Source organism: Leuciscus leuciscus (genome assembly GCF_965113295.1).
Source record: "Leuciscus leuciscus genome assembly, chromosome: 6".
Lineage (NCBI taxonomy): Eukaryota > Metazoa > Chordata > Actinopteri > Cypriniformes > Leuciscidae > Leuciscus > Leuciscus leuciscus.
This window is the reverse complement of record NC_138730.1, coordinates 15,899,771-15,920,060: the sequence shown is the minus strand read 5'-3', so window position 1 is coordinate 15,920,060 and position 20,290 is coordinate 15,899,771. Positions and strand designations below refer to the sequence as shown.

Sequence of the window (20,290 nt, the reverse complement as noted above, 5' to 3'; positions counted from 1 at the left end):
CACCCATACTATGCTCAAGCCTTACTTGACTGAATTATGTTTTTATATTTAATTTTCAGCTGCTGCCATGTTCTTTTAATACCTGCAGGATTGCACCTACATGAAAATTAAAATTAGATTAATGTAATAATGACTATCTTTAGAAATTATTGGTCTACTTATTACTAATTACTAAATCCCATATCAACCTCAACCACTTAAACAATACAAGGAGAGACAAGACACTGCACTTTTAATGCTTTCAAATAAACAATATACAATTGCATGAATTATTATTGAATTGACCAAAGTGTGTAGAGGGAGAAGGTTACATTAAAAATATAACTTTTAAAAATGTATGTTAAATAGCCTATACAGAATTGTTCTATAGTCTAATACAATTACATCAGATTTAACTTTAAATTACAGAAGAATTAAGAGTAATCCCTTCAATTAAATTACAGTATTTAGATTACTTGGTAATTAATTACACCCATCACTGTATAACAGTAACTAAAATGTGAAGAAATATGAAGATCTCTTTTTGTCTGGCGCTGTTGCCATGGTGACTCATAATATCTGCGCTCCATTGATAATGGCTTTTTATAGTTGTGGTGCACGCGCTTAACTCAGAGTCAGTCAACTCAGAGTTGATTGAACTAACTAATTTCAGCTGTTCTGAAACCAAAAACTCAGAGTTTCCCATCTCAGGGTAAGTCAACTCAGAGTTCAAGTTTTAACTCAGAGTTGGTTGAACCTCCTTATTGAAACAGGCCCCTGATCATTCATAACTGTAAGCGAAAAGTTATGTGTCTAAGCACAGGTTTTTAAATTATTGTAATCATACAGTTACTGACTTTAAATTACAGTTACAATCGTTTTTTTACAATGTGCACATATTTCTAAAGTAATATATACATGGAAAACATTTTAAAAAGTAAATCTGCTTACTGTTTACAGCACAAACACATAGTTTAAACATGCTTCCAAGGTCTTTAAAAAGTATTTTTTTATTCAGTAAAATGTTAATTTTACAATTATACTGAAAGATGGAGAGGAGAAAAATTCATTTAATATTTAAATTCAGTGCTGCCGTAACTTGGCAAAAACCAAAGAAAGTTAGAAAAACTGGAATAAAAGCAATGCCATGAAGCAGCCCGAAAGCAATGACTAGCATGACGATGGTGAAGAGCGTTCTGAATATGTAGCTACTGGAAGCTGAAAGTACCACCACACCCACAATTGTAGAAAGAGCCCCTTGAAGTATGGGGTAGCCCAGGTGCGTCAGTGCCTCCACAACTCTCTCGTTCACGTCGGGCTTTGTACTGGACACAAACGTGTAGGAGATATGAGCGGAGAAGTCCACGGAGAAACCGATGCTAATGACCAAGTTAATCATGGAGATTGAATCAAGGCTAATGTTTAACAGAGCCATGAAGCCGGTGACTCCCAGAATGACTGAAGCGATGGCAAAGGCCACCCACAAGGCGCAAAGAGGATTTGGAATCAACACAAGGGAGACAGCCAGCATTACTGCGGTTGCCATTGTGATGGTCTGAAGAGTGACATGCCCTATTACAGTATACTGATCGTGGTAAATGAAGGCCGGATGGTAGACCAACAACGGACACGGGCAGCTCTCTGCTGTCTTCCGTAGTGAGTTCAACATGTTCTTCTCTGTGGAGTTCTGAACAATCGTCTGAAGAAACAGACGTGAAGCGGCTATGCTGTTATTGGTTATGTTGACATCCTGTTTGAGCATTGGATGGTGGTCCAGAAACTGATACAGAAGTGTTTTAAATGTAGCTTCTGTGCTGATGTTACTTCCGTGTTGCTCTGCATACTTTTCATAGGAATGAAGCCAAGATGTCGACAAGTTCTTGACAGAATCCAGCTCCTGGAATTGCATAATACAGGACTCAAGTTGATTACGTTCATTCTCCTCCCAATATGGAAATGTGCCGTTGACGGCTAACATTACATTTGGACCATTATAACGAAAGTATGTCTTCTCAGCCTCATAGTATTGGACGATGTAGGACTTATCAAGTGCTAGGTTCTTGAGATCAATGCCTTCCTTAAGCTGCAGGCAGCCATATACACTAACAGCAATGTATACTAAGTAGAAAAAAACTACTATTGCTTTACTCCAAATTGTTGTCAAAAATGGTCCATAGTACTTCCTGAAGAACAATGTCATTGGGTGCTCTTTCTCGGTTCCTGTGTCATGGTTGTAAGATCCTCCGACACAGCAGACAGTGTACGCTTTGGACCGTCCCGGTGGGACCTCCTCTGGGACCTTCATGCAAGTCAACCAGTGTCTGTTCGCCCCCTCCCTTCTGCCATTCAGAGCCAGACAAGCTCCAAAGAAAGTGATGTTATAGAAGTAGCAGAACAAGATGGCCGTTCCCGCATACAGACAGAAAGACTGAACGGATCCAAAGGGGTTCCCGTAGCTGAGGTAGAAGGCTAGCACGTCAGTCAGGGTGGTGATGGTAATGGAAATGGCTGCCTCCCTGTAGGTTTCAGCCATGCGGTCTGGCACTGTGTCTTCAATGTTGGTTCGTTGCCAGCTGGAGATCATGATAAACATGTCATCGATACCGATTCCTAAAAAACAGTTTCACATCTTGAAATGAAAATGTGTCAGTTGTGGAGGATATGAAATGTGGTGCTACATTCGCATTTATGCATTTTGAACCGTTTTATACAATGTGACTTATAGTGAGTGAGGTAAGATGTGCCACTTAAAAGGATAGTTAAAATGAAAAAATGACCCAAAAATTTAAGTTCTGTGATTAATTGCTCACTCTCTATTTGTTCCAAACCTGTAAGACTTTCGTTGATCTTCGGAACACAAATGAAGATCTTTTTGATAAAATTTTAGACCTTTCTGTCCCTCCATTGACATCTATGCAACTACAACTTGGACGCTTTAAAAAGTTCATAGAGAGATTGTGAAACTAATCCATATTAATTAACTGGTTTAGCCCAAATTTTCTGAAGAGACTTTATTACTTTATATGATGAACAGATTCAATTTAGACTTTTATTCACATATAAACATTCATAAACTCACACATCAGTTGTGGTAAACGAAGCTCATGCATGTTCGCTTGAAGTGTGAGAACCAATGAGGTTCATTCTCGTGTTACGCAGCACGTTTGAGCTTCTGCAAGAACCAATGAGGTTCATTCTCATGTTACGCTGCACGTTTGAGCTTCAGCAAGAACCAATGAGATTCATTCTCGTGTTATGCTGCACGTTTGAGCTTCAGCAAGAACCAATGAGGTTCATTCTCATGTTACGCATCATGTTTGAGCTTCTGCAAGAACCAGTGAGGTTCATTCTCGTGTTACGCATCATGTTTGAACTTCTGCAAGAACCAATGAGGTTCATTCTCGTGTTACGCAGCACATTTGAGCTTCAGCAAGAACCAATGAGGTTCATTCTTGTGTTACGCTGCACGTTTGAGCTTCAGCAAGAACCAATGAGGTTCATTCTTGTGTTACGCATCATGTTTGAGCTTCTGCAAGAACCAGTGAGGTTCATTCTCGTGTTACGCATCATGTTTGAGCTTCATCAAGAACCAGTGAGGTTCATTCTCGTGTTACGCAGCACATTTGTGTTTCAGCAAGAACCAATGAGGTTCATTCTCGTGTTACGCATCATGTTTGAGCTTCATCAAGAACCAGTGAGGTTCATTCTCGTGTTACGCAGCACATTTGAGCTTCTGCAAGAACCAGTGAGGTTAATTCTCGTGTTACGCAGCACGTTTGTGTTTCAGCAAGAACCAATGAGGTTCATTCTCGTGTTACGCAGCACGTTTGTGTTTCAGCAAGAACCAATGAGGTTCATTCTTGTGTTACGCATCATGTTTGAGCTTCAGCAAGAACCAATGAGGTTCATTCTCGTGTTACGCAGCACATTTGAGCTTCTGCAAGAACCAGTGAGGTTAATTCTCGTGTTACGCAGCACGTTTGTGTTTCAGCAAGAACCAATGAGGTTCATTCTTGTGTTACGCATCATGTTTGAGCTTCAGCAAGAACCAGTGAGGTTCATTCTCGTGTTACGCAGCACATTTAAGCTTCTGCAAGAACCAGTGAGGTTCATTCTCGTGTTACGCAGCACGTTTGTGTTTCAGCAAGAACCAATGAGGTTCATTCTTGTGTTACGCATCATGTTTGAGCTTCAGCAAGAACCAATGAGGTTCATTCTCGTGTTACGCATCATGTTTGAGCTTCATCAAGAACCAGTGAGGTTCATTCTCGTGTTACGCAGCACGTTTGTGTTTCAGCAAGAACCAGTGAGGTTCATTCTCGTGTTACGCATCATTTTTGAGCTTCTGCAAGAACCAATGAGGTTCATTCTCGTGTTACGCAGCACGTTTGAGCTTCAGCAAGAACCAATGAGGTTCATTCTCGTGTTACGCAGCACATTTGAGCTTCTGCAAGAACCAGTGAGGTTCATTCTCGTGTTACGCAGCACGTTTGTGTTTCAGCAAGAACCAATGAGGTTCATTCTCGTGTTACGCATCATGTTTGAGCTTCTGCAAGAACCAATGAGGTTCATTCTCGTGTTACGCATCATGTTTGAGCTTCTGCAAAAACCAATGAGGTTCATTCTCGTGTTACACATCATGTTTGAGCTTCTGCAAGAACCAATGAGGTTCATTCTCGTGTGTCAAGCAGGTTCTGTTGAGCTTTTGTTTTTGTTTGCTGATCAATGGTTATATGTGAATAAAATGAAATCTGTTCATCATATAAAGTGATCAAGTCTCTTCAGAAAATTTAGACTAAATCAATTAAGATTAGTTTCACAATCTCTTTATGAACTTTTTAAAGCGTCAAATTTCCATAGCTGTCAACGGAGGGACAGAAAGGTCTCAAATTTCATCAAAAAGATCTTCATTTGTGTTCCGAAGATCAACAAAAGTCTTACGGGTTTGGAACGACATGAGAGTGAGTAATTAATGACAGAATTTTCATTTTTGGGTGAACTATCCCTTTAACCCATCACCTTTTTTTGTCACATTACTCAGTCTCATGTCGATCCCAACCTGTAAGACTTTCGTTCATCTTCGGAACACAAATGAAGATCTTTTTGATGAAATTTAAGACTTTCTGTCCCCTCCACTGACAGCTACGCAGCTAAAAAAAAAAACTATATATGTTCTTTATGGCATTTCAAATCCAGGTCTCAAAATATATATCTCAAAATGGAAGCCTTTGGGTAAAGTGTGCCAGGTGTTTTGGTAAAAGCTATACCAGTGGGTCGTCTAATAGTGATAGCGAGCTTCACCTCCAAATGCAGGACTATTACAAATATTCTAACAAAAGTTGTTTCACAGTCAAATATTCTGTTCCATTGTTTGAGTCCAATATACAATAGAACATAAAAAGCAAATAATGTGCACCAAAAATAAGACATGAAATGGATTACTAAATTGTTATTTCATGTTGTTGTTTTGTTTTGTTTTTTTACTGAGATGTAATTCATTTATTCACTTAATTAATTCCCCAATTGCTCAACTTCCCCACTGACATGACACAGCTTACCTCTAACATGGGCAAGTCATATTTATATGGCCTGATGTTATAGATGCTTGCACCGTGGCACAACTTACCCCAGTATGCCCTGATTTTATTACTTTATCAGTAGATCCATTACATGGGAATCAAACTTGCAGCCTTGCCATTGCTAACTCCAACTGCAAAGATAATAAACATTTCAGAGTTGATACATTATCTTACCAAGAATCAGGAATGGAGAAGATGCCACAGTAATAACAAATGGCACATTCATGAGTAACAGCAGCCCGAAGCTGGACAGCACTGCTTGTGCGGTGGAAAAAACTCCAAGAGAAGCCACCCACGCTTTATTCCTCACATTGTCAAACCTGTTGAGAAAAATTAAACAATGTATAGCTTTTTGCAATCAATATAAGACTTTCAATCTATGAAATATATTTCATAAAATAAAATGCACTGGGTACTATACAAACCTCAGGCAAGATATTATTGAAAATGAGATGGCAAGAAAGTAAGTAATTGCAAAAAGTTCAGTGACAGATAGGGTACTCTTCTCAAACTCCTGTTGTCTTGACATGGAGGTGAAATAGGAGATCTGAGAAGAAAAAATATAATTAAAACCTTTCATTTAAGTCATGTCAAGTCACCTTTATTTATATAGCACTTTATACAATACAGATTGTTTCAAAGCAGCTTTACAGTGATAACGGCAAAAAGATGCAATGAAGTCAGTTCAGTGTTCATTTAGTTTCGTTGTATAGATCATCAATTATTTAATTAGTTAATTTAATCTATAAAGCAGTTCTGCAAAAAATTATGCCATCGTCCAGTTCCGTACAGTCAGATCAGTAATATTGTTGAATATTAAAGTCAAATATACTGAAGAGTCCTTGATTATAAGAATCACAGTATGCGAACCCCCCAAAATACAAAATTAATGTGTGAATGCCCAAACCAATTGGCGATTATTAGGCCTATATTAAAGATATATCCTCATATCCCAAAAAATATTTCACAAAAACTTTATTGATGCCATTTGATTTAATATGATGCAACACAATTCAAGTGTGAAGTATCTTCTTTTTGGTGCCACTATATATTAAGCACTTTCATGTGTGATTATACAAAACATTTAATGTTCCATAATTGTTCAGTAGGTAATATTTTTATTTCAATTAAGTCCATGACTGTTTTTTGTTTGTTTGTTTTTTACCCATTAATCTTTCAGAAAGCCTGTTTATTTATTGAATGGGTATAGTTTGAATTGAAATTATTGGAAAATTAGAAACTGAAAAAAAAATGAATAACACATTGGTCACACAGACTCCACAAATCATTTAACACGGTAGGCCTACTTACTTCTGTTACAGAGGTCGTTACATTCGAGAGCAAGTCTATCAACTCTTGAAGCCAGGCATCTCCCAGTGTAGTATTGCTCTCTTTCAGGTAATAGAAAAGTCTCATTGCTTTGGCACTTCGAACAAATCCATTGTGATCCACCTCCACCTTACTGATGACATTTCCCATGTTGAGACATTTGGATTCTGACGGACAGTACTCAGGAAACGTTATGTTAACAAAATTAATGTTGCTGGCATTATAATGTAGAACATCAAGCATTACATTAGAGTTGCATGTTCCATTCACAGTTGCACAAATATCCGAGAACACAAATGTCTGTGCGTCGTGCGTTGCGGTGATTCCTCTAACTTGTCCATCGATGCGGATGACCTCCTCTAGTGCGGCAACACTGAGAATGTTAGTCTGACAGGAGAATATCAAAGATGCAAAAACCCCGTCAGTGTTTAATCGTATAATTGAAAACTGCGAGTCAATTTGTGGAAAGTTTTCTTGAAAGAAACGCCTCTCCGCTTTAGCGCGGCCGTTTTTCGGAGTAAACTGCTCCTCTATGTCGTTGGATTTCAGGTCGTTCAGAAAGTAAAATCCTCCTCCGAGACCTGCGGACACCAACAGCGGTAAAGTGACAAACCACCAAGGGTGAAGGCCTACGAACTTACCGAGACTTTCGAAACACATTCGGATGGGCTTTTCAATGCAGTCTGTGATGTAGGACACCATGACTTCTGAAGAGCTCATCTGCACATCTGGTGTTGAGGAGATACACTAGAACACATATAGGCCTAACATCAAAAGAGCAGGTCATATTTCTCCAGGGAACAGTATATGTAAGAACACAGTGTTCTCTTCAGGCTTTGTCTTTTGTTATCTTGATAACTATTTCCACTAGAATGACCTCTCAAACCTATAATCAATATAGGCTGAGCTTCTTCTGAAAGGGAACAATTTTCTGAAGCAGTGATCCAGGTATTCCTCCTGTAAATGTGGAGCAATTTGCTTCCAGTGAAACAATGGACCTCTGAAGTAGCCGACAATGAAAATGGGTAAAGATTCTGAGATCTTCTAAGATAAATTGCATCTTGAGAATGAGAAATTGTTTTCTTAAAAATAGATTTCCTTTGTGTTGGTTTCGACAAACCTCACAGTACATGGGCATCTTTTAGGACCTACACTCTTAAAAATAAAGGCTCCGAACGGGCATTTTTACAGCAAAGGCCCTGTTTACACCTGGTATTAAAATGGATCATAAGTGGACAACACTAAATACAGGTATAAACAGGGTCTAAAACTTTTCGAGTTTGTCCACTTTCGACCAGAGGAAGTCTAAAAAACGCATTCGACCATATGCTTTCTTAGGCCCTGTTTACACCTGGTATTAAGATGCGTTTTGGTCGAGTGGACGATGCTAAATAAAGGTGTAAACTGGCTCTAAAACGTTTTGAGTTTGTCCACTTTTGAGCACTTCCAGAGGAAGTTTAAAAAGCATTAGAACGGATTGCTTTCGTTGTGTAAACGCTCAAATGCATTCGAACAGCCACAAAAGACCATCTACTCTCCGCTTACTGACCTAATGAGTAAACATTATGGGAAGCGCACTATAGACAGGATTTAAACTCTTTCGGCTGAAGACCCAAGTTTGTTTTGAAGACGAAAAACGTACCAAGCACAATGTTCTCTCACCATTCCTGATTTCTAACACACACTCACAGCATTCAGCGTGGTCTTGCGTCTATGAGAACAGAAACGAACGCTGATAAATAAATGCAATTAGTTGAACTTAAGAGTGTTTTTTTGACATATTTATGTAGGATTTAAGTATCTTTATGTAATCTTTATATGAACATTCTTTGAAGGTGTACTAAACATTTATTGTAAACTAAAATGTTATTGTAATTTCTATTGAAACTTGTATATTTAAACATCTGATGAAGTTGCAATTTAATATACATTTACAATAATATATATTTATGTTAAGTACTTAGTTACTTTACTACTTTATTTCTTTAAAGCATGAAAAATATAATTAAAATGTACTTTACGCTTTAAAATGTACTTTAAAGTAAAGCGGTTAATTTTACATTATTACAAAGTGCATTTTTTTCAAAGTGTACTTAAGTGTGTTATGACAGTCATGAAAGTTTACTCTATATTTAAAAACACTTAAGTGGCCTTTAATTTCATTAATATTATATTATCTGCAAGTACAGTTTTTTTTAAACGTATACTTAAGATGGGAAGTGCACACACTATGCAATTTAGCACACTTATTTTTCACAAGGTTAAACACAGACACACACACACACACACACACACACACACACACACACACACACACACACACACACACACACACACACACACACACACACACACACACACACACACACACACACACACACACACACACACACATTCACAAAACATTTAGAAATCTATCATTAGAATCAGTATGAAACTTCTGAATTAATTAAACAATTTTCCAACGGGCTAACCTTGTGGCTCATGCACTGCTTTATTGGTAACAAGCCAGTATTGTTAAGAATTTTGGATTTATTTGTCAGTACATTACTCATGATAGTTATTCCATTTCCAGTCACATCTGGACTAAAGTATGAAATTGTGAATAAAAAAACAACAACTTTATAACAGGGTGCACATAACTATGTATGTTGTGCAATAGGCTACTTGTTTTAGTAGGCATGCATTTCAGTCAAAGACTGCCAATATGCTGTTATAAAGGATTTGGGATTCATTTTGTCAGTAAATTCCGCATTAGTTATTCCACTTCATATTTCTTATATAAACACCATTTATGATATCGGAATTAAAAGTAGCCCAGCCCCAGTCAGTGTCCTCAGTAAAATGTTATTTCAACAGTTTTGTTTGGACTTGTTACGCAACCTCAAACTCGATCCCCGTGACGTCACGGCCCAGTCGGAAGTTCCAGCGCATCAGTAGCAGAGTTAAACCAGCTTTTGTGTAAACAGCCACAACATGGACGACGACGTGTTAACGACTCTAAAGATTTTAATAATCGGAGAGAGTGGTGTCGGTAAATCAAGGTGAGGTCTGAATGTGTTGTTTATGTTTTGTCCGTCCAGTAGGATGAGTTGTTAAATAGCGTTAGCCTCGTCTGAACGAGCAACAAGCTTCGCTAAACTAGTGTTGACTGTCCGTCTACTGTGCCTAGACTCGCTAATTCAGTTCAGCCGTTAAACTTTACCCGTAAATGTTGTTTTTGACTCAAGAACAGAGGTAAAAGTGGCACCGTGTCCCACTCGTGGTATTTTGAGATGTGATGTTGTTTTCTTTCTAGGCTAAATTGCTAGCATTACAACAGTAAAGCATATGTATTTAATTATTTTGATGTTTTAAAACACGCTGGTAATGAATACTTCGTATACTGTTACTGTTGTTGTCGCATCCCTTTAAATATTTAATAAAAGCCGAGCAGCAGTGTTAGCTGGCAGCTGTTCCTGTAGCAGTCATGCTATATGCTCGTTTTGTGGCTGTTACCATTAGAAATACATAAAAGGCCTTAGACTGAGTTTAAATAGTGGGGTCAAACACTTGCTGTGTGAACAGATGGCACTTTAAAACATATGGTGACAAAGTGACTTGGCTAAATTGGTGACCAGAGTAAACGTATATGTCCAAAGGGAAAGTAAATGTCCTCTTCATTATTGTCATGTTTTCAAGAAAAGAAAATTAAGTTTTATAAGACACCAATAATATGAGACTCATATAATACTTAATTACAAGAATTATTTGTCATCTTAATGCTAATTTGCTTGTGTGTATCCGTTCTGTCCACAGTTTGCTCCTGCGCTTCACGGATGACACCTTCGACCCAGAATTAGCTGCAACCATTGGTGAGTCACACATGAGTGCTTGTGCATATTACAGATAATAACCACACATTGTTAACATGCCTGTAGTCAGTTAATGCTCAAAACTAATGAGCTTAAAAACGAAATCTTACTAAGTCTTGTAAGAATATTTAGTTTTACCTCCATAACTAATGTAATTTAATCCTTGTGAAAATAGAGCATACTTTAAAGTTAAAGGGATCGTGGTTGATCCGTACGGTCCAGGCCTCACGGTTCGGCATGCATGTGATTCGCGGATTACTGTAAAGTTTAAAGGCCCACTGAAGTGCCTTGAAACTCAAAGCATTATTCAATGTTGATGCAATTTCCACTGAAACAGAAAGTTAGGGCGGGGCATATAGAACAGCTCCTCCCCCTTTTTAAGATAAAGCCAATAGAGTTTAGTTTAGTTAGGCTATATCACAGTTCGGCCAGAGCAGTTGAGCTCGGTAAAGCCTCAGTTCCCTTCTAATCTTTAACCGTTTCTCCTCCTTATCTCCTCCTCCATATCATTTTAAAATAAAGCATCCTGTGCAGAATTCAAATGAGTCTGACATGTTTAGTTGTCTGCGCTGACTCGCTCATATGATCCGCTCTGTGCTCTCGTGTCTCTGGACCGGAGCAGACTTCATTCGCCCCAATGGAAAGCATATTTACACAGTCTGAATCTTTTCATATCCCCAATAGTGCACTATGTGCCGTTCACCATGTAGAAAATAGTAAATGTGTGAAAAAGTGACCGATTCCAGGGTCTATTTATAATGTAAGGGGCGGAGCTTCAGATTCTAGAGAGCATTTGATTGGACAGAAAATCTGATAAGAAGCTGAAGTGCAGAGTGATGTCATCAAACTTGTTGATCCATATTGGCGGAAGTGAGAGACTAACTTTTGAACACTTTTATCTCCTAAATGCGAATTTTGTCATTGTTTCGGAGCACACTAGCTTATAGATAACAGTAAGGCTAACATTTTCATATTAAAAGCCAAAAAACATCGATTTTGATTTCATGGGGACTTTAACCATCACAACGAAAATTTATTATTTGCGTTTTGTCTTGCCAATTTACACACATTCGCGGCAAAATAATGTCAAAATTCCAGTCTCGTCAAGTATTCTCATGAACTCAGTGGGTTAAGTTTTAAGAGAACGTAAAAACAGTTCGGATGTGCATCATTATATTGGATCCATGCATTCACTCTTAATGGGATACTCCACTTTTTTTTGAAATAGGCTCATTTTACAACTCCCCCAGAGTTAAACAGTTGAGTCTTACCGTTTTCGAATCCATTCAGCCGAACTCCGGGTCTGGCGGTACCACTTTTAGCATAGCTTAGCATAGATCATTGAATCGGACAAGACCATTAGCATCTCTCTCAAAAAAATTACCAAAGAGTTTCGATATTTTTCCTATTTAAAACTTGACTCTTCTGTAGTTACATCGTGTACTAATCAAGAAACTTTGCTGCCGTACCATGAGTGCAGCAGGCGTAATGATATGACGCAGCGCCTGAAAATAGTCCCCAGCTCGGTAATTTCCAACGTGACCGGGACTAAGTTTGTCTAACCTATTAGACCTATTTTCAGGCGCGTACGGCAGCAAAGTTTCTTGATTATTACGCAGGAATGAGAGTATAGTTCCTAGCCATATCAGCCTAGAAAATCGCAACTTTACATTTTCCGTCGGTCTTAGTACACGATGTAACTACAGAAGAGTCAAGTTTTAAATAGGAAAAATATCGAAACTCTTTGGTCATTTTTTTGAGAGAGATGCTAATGGTCCTGTCCGATTCAATGATCTATGCTAAGCTATGCTAAAAGTGGTACCGCCAGACTCGGAGTTCGGCTGAATGGATTCGAAAACGGTAAAACTCAACTGTTTAACTCTGGGGGAGTTTCATTTATACAGTGAACACTATAGTGTTATTTTACAATTAGGCCTAATTATTACATTTCTGAACCTGAATACTACAGTTCGAACTTACTTTTATTTGCACCTTTGTTGTGTGGTATTTATCTATGTTTGTAATTATTAGTGTATTTGTTCTTATTTTTATTACTGACTGTTCACTTGCTTTCAATGTTTGAAATGTATTAGTTAGGCTAGTAGTTTTTGCTGTGGTATCGACGTACTTAAAGTGTGCTTTAAGTAATATATTAAAGCAAAGTTATATTCACCCCCAATTTCTTTTCTTGCTGATCCGATCCAAGACACAAAATCCGTAATATGATCTGAGCCGTGAGTTTTGTGATCTGTTGAACCACTGTTTAAAATACACATTTGTCATTTTTTTCATTGATTGATTTAGGTGTGGACTTTAAAGTGAAAACCATTGCAATAGATGGCAACAGAGCAAAGCTGGCCATATGGGTGAGTGCTGGATGACTGTCTTAGAGGAGTTTTAGAAATGCTGTACATCTGGTCAACACTCAGTCAAGGGATGTAGTGGCTCAAATGTGTGTAATATTATATTACTGTTTGTCACTGTTACAATTTTACAATACTGTCTTTTTCCACTAGATGTCACTATCAGACCTAGTAGAATTAAGGGTTGAAGATCTGTTTAGAAATCCTCATGAACTTCTGTTTTAGGACACTGCGGGTCAGGAGAGGTTCAGAACTCTAACACCAAGCTACTACAGAGGAGCCCAGGGTGTCATTTTGGGTTAGTGTTTTTGCATAATTGATTCTATTATTTATTATATGACTTTGATTGGTCAGTCAAGAGTTCTGCAGGCCATCTTGTCTATTTATGTATTTATTTGGTTAGTAGCCATGTAATAAGTAGAAACCTCGTTATCGCAAAACCTCGTTATCCTTTAGATATTAACTCTCAAAACCACCCTAGCTGCTGAATGTGACATTGACACTGTTTTATCTTCTTTTAGTGTATGATGTTACTAGGCGGGACACGTTCACAAAGCTTGAGAACTGGCTCAACGAGCTGGAGACATATTGTACACGCAATGACCTGGTTAAAATGCTTGTGGGGAACAAAATTGACAAGGTTTGTTTATTTAATATTCTGAATGTAAACCTGCTTGATACAATGTTTTGATGTACGGCTGTAACGCTTGTTAACAGTGTCTTGAAGGGATCTAAAACACACCATCATGAATGACTTTCTTTTGTGCAAGACAGAAAAAGAAGTGGAATGTGAAGCTAAAGACAAGTGTTGAAGTGACATGTGCTTGAGATTGGGAGTTTTCTTTCTTTAGTTGCTTTGTCTTTGGGTGGATTCTAATTCTAATCAGGAAGCCCTCTCTGTTTCAGGACAACCGTGAAGTAGACCGGAACGAAGGCTTGAAGTTCGCACGGAAACACTCTATGCTCTTTATCGGTATGTTTCCTCTTTATTATCATTCGTTTTGTTTGCAGGTGGATTGAAAGTTTTGGATGAGTCTCTTTGAATCTTAATTTGCTTGTTTGGCACCGCAAATCCCCTTGTTAGCCATCAGAGGATGTGGATGAGCATCATGATCTGTCTTTGTCCAACCAATACTGTCTTGCCAGGAGTTTATTTATATTTTCCAGTCCCTTTGAAATAATAAAGTTGCAAACATCAAAATGGCTTTCAGTTATAAAAAGTGAATTTGTGTTGAACTGGTCCCTTGAAATAGTCATCGACTCTTTGTTCCTGGAGAGATCATGGAACATAAGAAGTATTTTATAGTTTAAATATAACTATAAATATAGTTTATATAGACTCTTTTGGTTTGGCAGATTGGCTGCGTCCGAAATCGCATACTTCCCTACTATATAGTAGGCAAAGAAGTATCTGACAAAAGAATCATGTCTGAATTCACAGTACTCATAAGTAGACAAAAAGTCCCTGGATGACATAGTTCTTCCGGCGAGATTCTGAAGTGTGCATACGATGGACACTTTACTATCCCATGAGGCCACAGGAGAGGATTTGTGAATGACAGTGATGCGACACAACTGACAATGGTAGGCCACGTGATAATGACAACATGGTGAATGTAGTACATCCAGATTACATTCGTAATACACACATTCAGATTTCTATGGAAGCTTGTTTCCGCTACAAAATAAAAAATTGTAAAAGATAATTGTGACTTTTGTCACAATTGCGAAAAATAGTCAGTCTTTTTCCTCATGGTGCGTTCACACCGGACGCGAATAGCGCGTCAGGCGCGAGTGATTTCAATGTTAAGTCAATGCAAAGACGCGTTACGCGCGTAAAAAATTCCTGCGGCGCGGTAGACGCGAATACGCCTCATTAGCGCGTCAAGTTCGCGAGAATGCCGCGAATTGAGCGTCGCGCGCGTTAAGCGCTAATGTTTTATGTGGTGCTTTTTGTGCATTCTCGCGTTTGACGCGAATTCGCGTCTGCCGCCCGAGTTTAAAAATCTGAGTTTCTGCGTCAATTCGCGCCGCGTTAACCAATCAGGAGCCTGCGTCATATCGTGGTGAACACACGTGGTGAAGTGACAGTTTATAATGTTATTTTATGTTTGGCCTCGATAAATTATTTTGTAATATGACTAAAATGCTTGGTGTGCAAAGCAAATCTTTCACATAAAAACTCGATTTCAATATATGAGAGATACTCATTTTGTATTGAATGCTATTTATTCCATATCTGTTCTAGATTATATGAAACATTATTATTCTAATGTAAAGACAAACACAATTTAGTGTATAAAAACTTTTTTTTTAAATCACAGGACAGGTTTAACTTTTGGAGGCTGGCTCCATTTATTATCAAAACAAAAATAAATGACAGATTAGGTGGGTGCAGGCGAGGGTGAACCTCGCGCCGGGCTGTAGAGCGCGGGCTCGACAGGCATAGACCACTCGAGGCCGAGGTCTTATACGGCCTACGCTGTCCTCGTCAGCGTCCTCACCGTTAGGTCCACCAAACCTAGCTCCTTGAGCAAATTGTGAAACTCCTGAAACCCTCTGGAGGGTCTGGTGGACCCGAGTACAGCGACGATGTCCCCTACGCAGCTGTTTCTGCTCTCCAGAGCATATACGATCGGTGACTCTCTCGATTAATGCTAATGCTCGATAAACATCTAAAAAAGATGGCCGCCAACGGGTTTCGAAACTTTCGCCTCCGGATTTTGCCTCTGAGTTCAAAGTTTTGTTTTTACACGTGTCAGACGCGCGAATTAACACAAAGTGGTCGAGCGTCAAACTAGATGCGGTAGACGCGAATTTGATGCGCTGAACTTTATATTTTGCAATAACAAGTTTCTGACTTCTTTTCTTAGAATTGTGAGATACAAACTCGTAATCGCGAGTTAAAGTCCAATTCTGAGGAAAAAATCTTTTTTTTTCTTCTCAGAATTGCAAGTGTATATCTCTCAATTCTGACTTTATAACTCGCAGTTGCAACTTTATATCACGCAATTCTGAGTTTTTAATCACATAATTCTGTGGTGGTGGTGGCGCAATGGATAAGACACATGCCTTTGGTGTGAGAGACCCGGGTTCGAATCCACTGTGAGACACCAATGTGTCCCTGAGCAAGACACTTAACCCCTAGTTGCTCCAGAGGCGTGCAACCTCTGACATATATAGCAATTGTAAGTCGCTTTGGATAAAAGCGTCAGCTAAATGAATAAATGTAAATGTAAACTCACAAGTGCGAGGAAAAGGAATCAGTTGTGAGATAAAAAGTGGCAATTACCTTTTTTATGTTTTATCCAGTGGCTGAAACAAGCATCCATACATTTCACACTATATAGAACATACTAGGGCTGTCAAAATAGCTCAAAAATGACGTTCGAATATTCCCTCTAAAAAACACACGAATATTCGAACTATTCGAACATCTGGTTGCGCATTTTGTCAATGACGCGCATTACATCAATAAGGACAAATTAATACAAAGAGATACATAACTACTTGTGTAGGTAGTTAATTTAAGTTTAAACAACACAAAACCAAGTAAATAAACTAATGGCCAAGACCGCAGACCTCAATCGCAGGCACTCTCTCCCTCTCTCGCCCTCGCGCTCTCTCTGCGCATAACAGTTTAAATTAACAACAACAATAAGCACATGTTGAGTGCTGATCAAGAGTTTTGTGCAAGCAATTTAAGGTCGCGACTCTTGTCCCAAATATAGCAGGCTTCATTCAGTGATTGAAACAAATTTATTAACATTAATTGAAGTTTTACAGTATAGAACCGAAATTGAAAGCTCCGAGCGGGCTGTGCTGTGGTAAACATGGAACATTTCCGTTTAGGTTCATAAAAAATAAAGTGCTATTAAAAAAACATTCTTGGTGCTTGTATAAAAAAAATAAAAAAATAATTGTCATTATGCCATGCTCATTTGGGTGCACATTTTCGAGATGTGACTTCATGTTGCTAGTGGTCGAATGGTATGCTAGCTGTATCTTACATAGCTTGCATACTACTTTATCTCGCGGCTCCACAATTTTACCTTCTACCGACCAAAATCCAAAGTACTTCCAGACATGGCTTTTTAGATTTTGGGGGGTTAAAATCACTTTCTCTGCTGCGGTCGAGTTGGGCTCTGCACTTTCTGCCATCTTCCATAAGTCAACTTTCAGCAGTGACGCTGTGCTAGACAGTGCGACTCGTGTGACCTGTCCCTGACGCCTCACGGCAGCGCACCCACTCGCAAAGCAGACAGCCGCGCGGCCCGCGCCTCTGCTTCCGCGGGCGTGTTTTTCCATATTCGAAATTCACATTCGAATATTAATTTTTACGTTCGAATTTCTGCTTTTTAAAACTATTCGAATATATATTCGACTTTAGAATATTCGTTGACAGCCCTAGAACATACTTAAGTGAACGTGAAGTAGTTACTTCGATTTCGGACGCAGCCAGTTTTTGATTTTGAATGTCAAAAGCTCACACATTCTTCACAGAAACGTTGTGCAAATGTTCTTTTCTGAGATAAATGGATGCCACTTGCAGGACTTGCTGAGGTTGCAGAGAAACAATACTATTTCACATACGTTTTTATTATTGTAGGCCGTATAGAGTATATACAGCACAGTATACTAGTATTTCATTCTGAATAGCATATGTCAGATTTTTGGGTATAATGGATTTTTCTGTTTATCAGCCAGTGACTTCTGATGTCATTCTTCTTTTACAATCTGATGTCATCATTTCACCTTTACACTCTTAAACTGTGACTGTCACATAATTCTCACTCTGATGAGTCACCTAAACACCTCTCTCAATCTCTCCCGTCCATCGCAACACATGTGTGGCGCCATTATCACAGAGGCCAGCGCAAAGACGCGGGACGGAGTCCAGTGTGCCTTTGAAGAACTGGTGGAGAAGATCCTGCAGACGCCGGGACTCTGGGAGAGCAGCCTCCAGAACCACGGGGTCGTGCTGTCCGATCACGAACAGCAGCGTCAGGGTGCCTGTGGGGGATACTGCTCTCTGGTTTAACACACACAACCACAAACTGAGATTCTTCTGAAGGAGAGCTTCCTCTGAGGGGGAACGGTCTGCTCCCTTAGGGCTGGTCAAAGGGACCTTTGCAGTTTGCACACTCTCTGTCTCACAGTTGTCGTTGAGTCCCAGTATTCCGTCATGTTATTTCTCAATTATTGCATCACAGAGCGACATTACCTGTAGCATATGTAAACCGTTTATGTAAAAGAAGTCCTGTTGAAGGTTACAACCTGAGCATGTTGAAATAGGCCAGATTTTGAGGACAGAGCTGACATGCTTCCCCCTCAATGGGAGCACCACCTTTGACCTGATGTGTGTTGGCCAATGGGATTACAGGAGGGGCGGGGCCGAGAAACGGCAGGATCTGATTCAACATGATAGTCATCAAATGTCCTTTGTACCTGTACTACATTTCATCGACTTATTGCTTAACATAATCTCTGCTGCTCACATTTTAATCCCTTGCTTTTTATTTAAATCCATATTCTTCATGCCGTATTTTTTTTTTTTTTTTATCATATTTGGCCTTAGTAATATTGCTTAACATGATTCTACCTTTTTGAAGAGTTTGACATTTTCTTTTGTAAATAATGCGTCTTTAGCAGCTGTTCTGAAGCGTAATTCACACGATTGTCAATGAAACGCTGTTTAGCTGCAGGTCTCATGAGTTGAGATACATTAAGCATGTTTAAATAATGTAAAATATGATGACTTTTGTCTGAATAACACATGGGATGATCCATTTTACTTCACTGTGTTTTACTCTGACTCTTTTTTTTTTTTTTTTTTAGTTTAATGTGAATGGATACCAAAAAGAACACAGTTCATGTTTTCTTTTAATCACAAATCCTTCCTGTGATTCGTTCTTGATTCGATTCGGATATGGACTCGACACCGGGAAGAATTGGTTATGCCTTAATATTTATTCGATCTGCATGTTTAACATGAACTCCACTACTGGCTTTCACTATGATTCTGTAGAGAGAGTGTTATTGTAGCCAGTCGAAATGGCCAGTGGCACATGGTCAAATTGGTCATTTAATTTAATTATAAACATATCTTGGTCAAAAGGCTTAAAATGTTTGACTTTCATTTCGCCTCTAATAGAGGTTTGTGTTCTGCTGCAGAGAGATTTATTCATTCATGGTAAGAATTGCTTATGACTTCCTGTCGCCACAAAACCAAACACTAACCAGCACCCTAATTAGGATCTCTTATAATTCATGGGTATTAAATTCACATACAGCAGTTCTGTCTTCATAAATTATTCATAAATCAGACCCCCGTCATGATTTCCGTCATGTAGTGGAAATTAGGAGAAATTATGTCTTGCAATTGTTTTTGCATCACAGTATCTAACTTGTAGAAGTGTTTATATCTTGTTTTGCCACAGCATAGTGTCTTTTGAAGTCTATGAATGTCTGTTCAAAACTCTAGTATCCTCATTATTAGTATGTAGCTTCTAGTAAATGAAGTCCAGATGCGCATGTGTGTCTGTGGCTCTCACATAGAGGCAGGAAATTGATACCTACAGCTCCATATTAGTTTAACAGGCCATATATGAAATGTTTCTATACTGTGCTCTACATACACAAACTCTGAAATATACAATGAACTTGCTAATCACAACAAATGTCAGAAGTTTTCACACTGATGTGTGGCAGTTCAGGTCACTCATCAGGATCATGGTCATCTTTCCTTTCATTCAACTGATTACATGGGACTCTGCATGTCAGAAAGAAAAGATCTGTCTTTATGCACCCCAAGTCAAATATATTTATGCAGTTCCAAATTTATGATCCATTTATGACCCAGTTATCCACATTTTTGATTTTTGTTTGTAAAAGGGTACTTGTCTTTAGATTGTCCTAACAATAGCAACACATTATTAGCTGTTTGATAACGTAGTCAAGCAAAAGGCTAATCATATGAATTACCGTTATGTGTCCGACGTTGTAAAGAGCGACACCATTGTGAAGCGTTTACTACAGTAAAGTTGGCCGATTGGATCTGTGAGCTGGTGTGAGTGAGTGGAGGCGGGGCTAATTAGCATATTCATGGTCCGCGTATATTAAATGAAGCAATTCGTGTACAGTTACATTCAAGCTATTTTAAGGCATGAATATTTTTCCCCACAGG

General features: G+C 38.7%; 2 protein-coding genes and 1 long non-coding RNA gene across 3 annotated transcripts; 2 read left to right on the top strand and 1 right to left on the bottom strand.

Annotated features, from left to right (window-relative positions):
- Positions 1-979: 979 nt before the first annotated feature.
- On the bottom strand, positions 980-7,589 carry ptchd3b (patched domain containing 3b; the record flags this gene model as incomplete). The annotated part of the gene is made up of 4 exons (XM_082174151.1): positions 980-2,589; positions 5,733-5,878; positions 5,984-6,105; positions 6,870-7,589. The coding sequence occupies 4 exons, from the start codon at positions 7,587-7,589 to the stop codon at positions 1,046-1,048; spliced, it is 2,532 nt and encodes an 843-aa protein (XP_082030277.1). The 3' UTR covers positions 980-1,045.
- Positions 3,682-4,660, top strand: LOC309501889. Its single transcript, XR_014207036.1, has 3 exons — positions 3,682-3,759; positions 3,869-3,963; positions 4,277-4,660. It is a non-coding gene; the product is annotated as an uncharacterized lncRNA (long non-coding RNA).
- A 2,184-nt stretch (positions 7,590-9,773) lies between the features above and the next one.
- On the top strand, positions 9,774-18,898 carry rab18b (RAB18B, member RAS oncogene family). The gene is made up of 7 exons (XM_082171838.1): positions 9,774-9,931; positions 10,686-10,741; positions 13,046-13,107; positions 13,330-13,402; positions 13,626-13,744; positions 14,011-14,077; positions 17,973-18,898. Exons 1-7 carry the CDS (start codon positions 9,864-9,866, stop codon positions 18,143-18,145), a joined length of 618 nt encoding a protein of 205 aa, XP_082027964.1. The 5' UTR covers positions 9,774-9,863; the 3' UTR covers positions 18,146-18,898.
- The last annotated feature ends 1,392 nt before the right edge of the window (positions 18,899-20,290 follow it).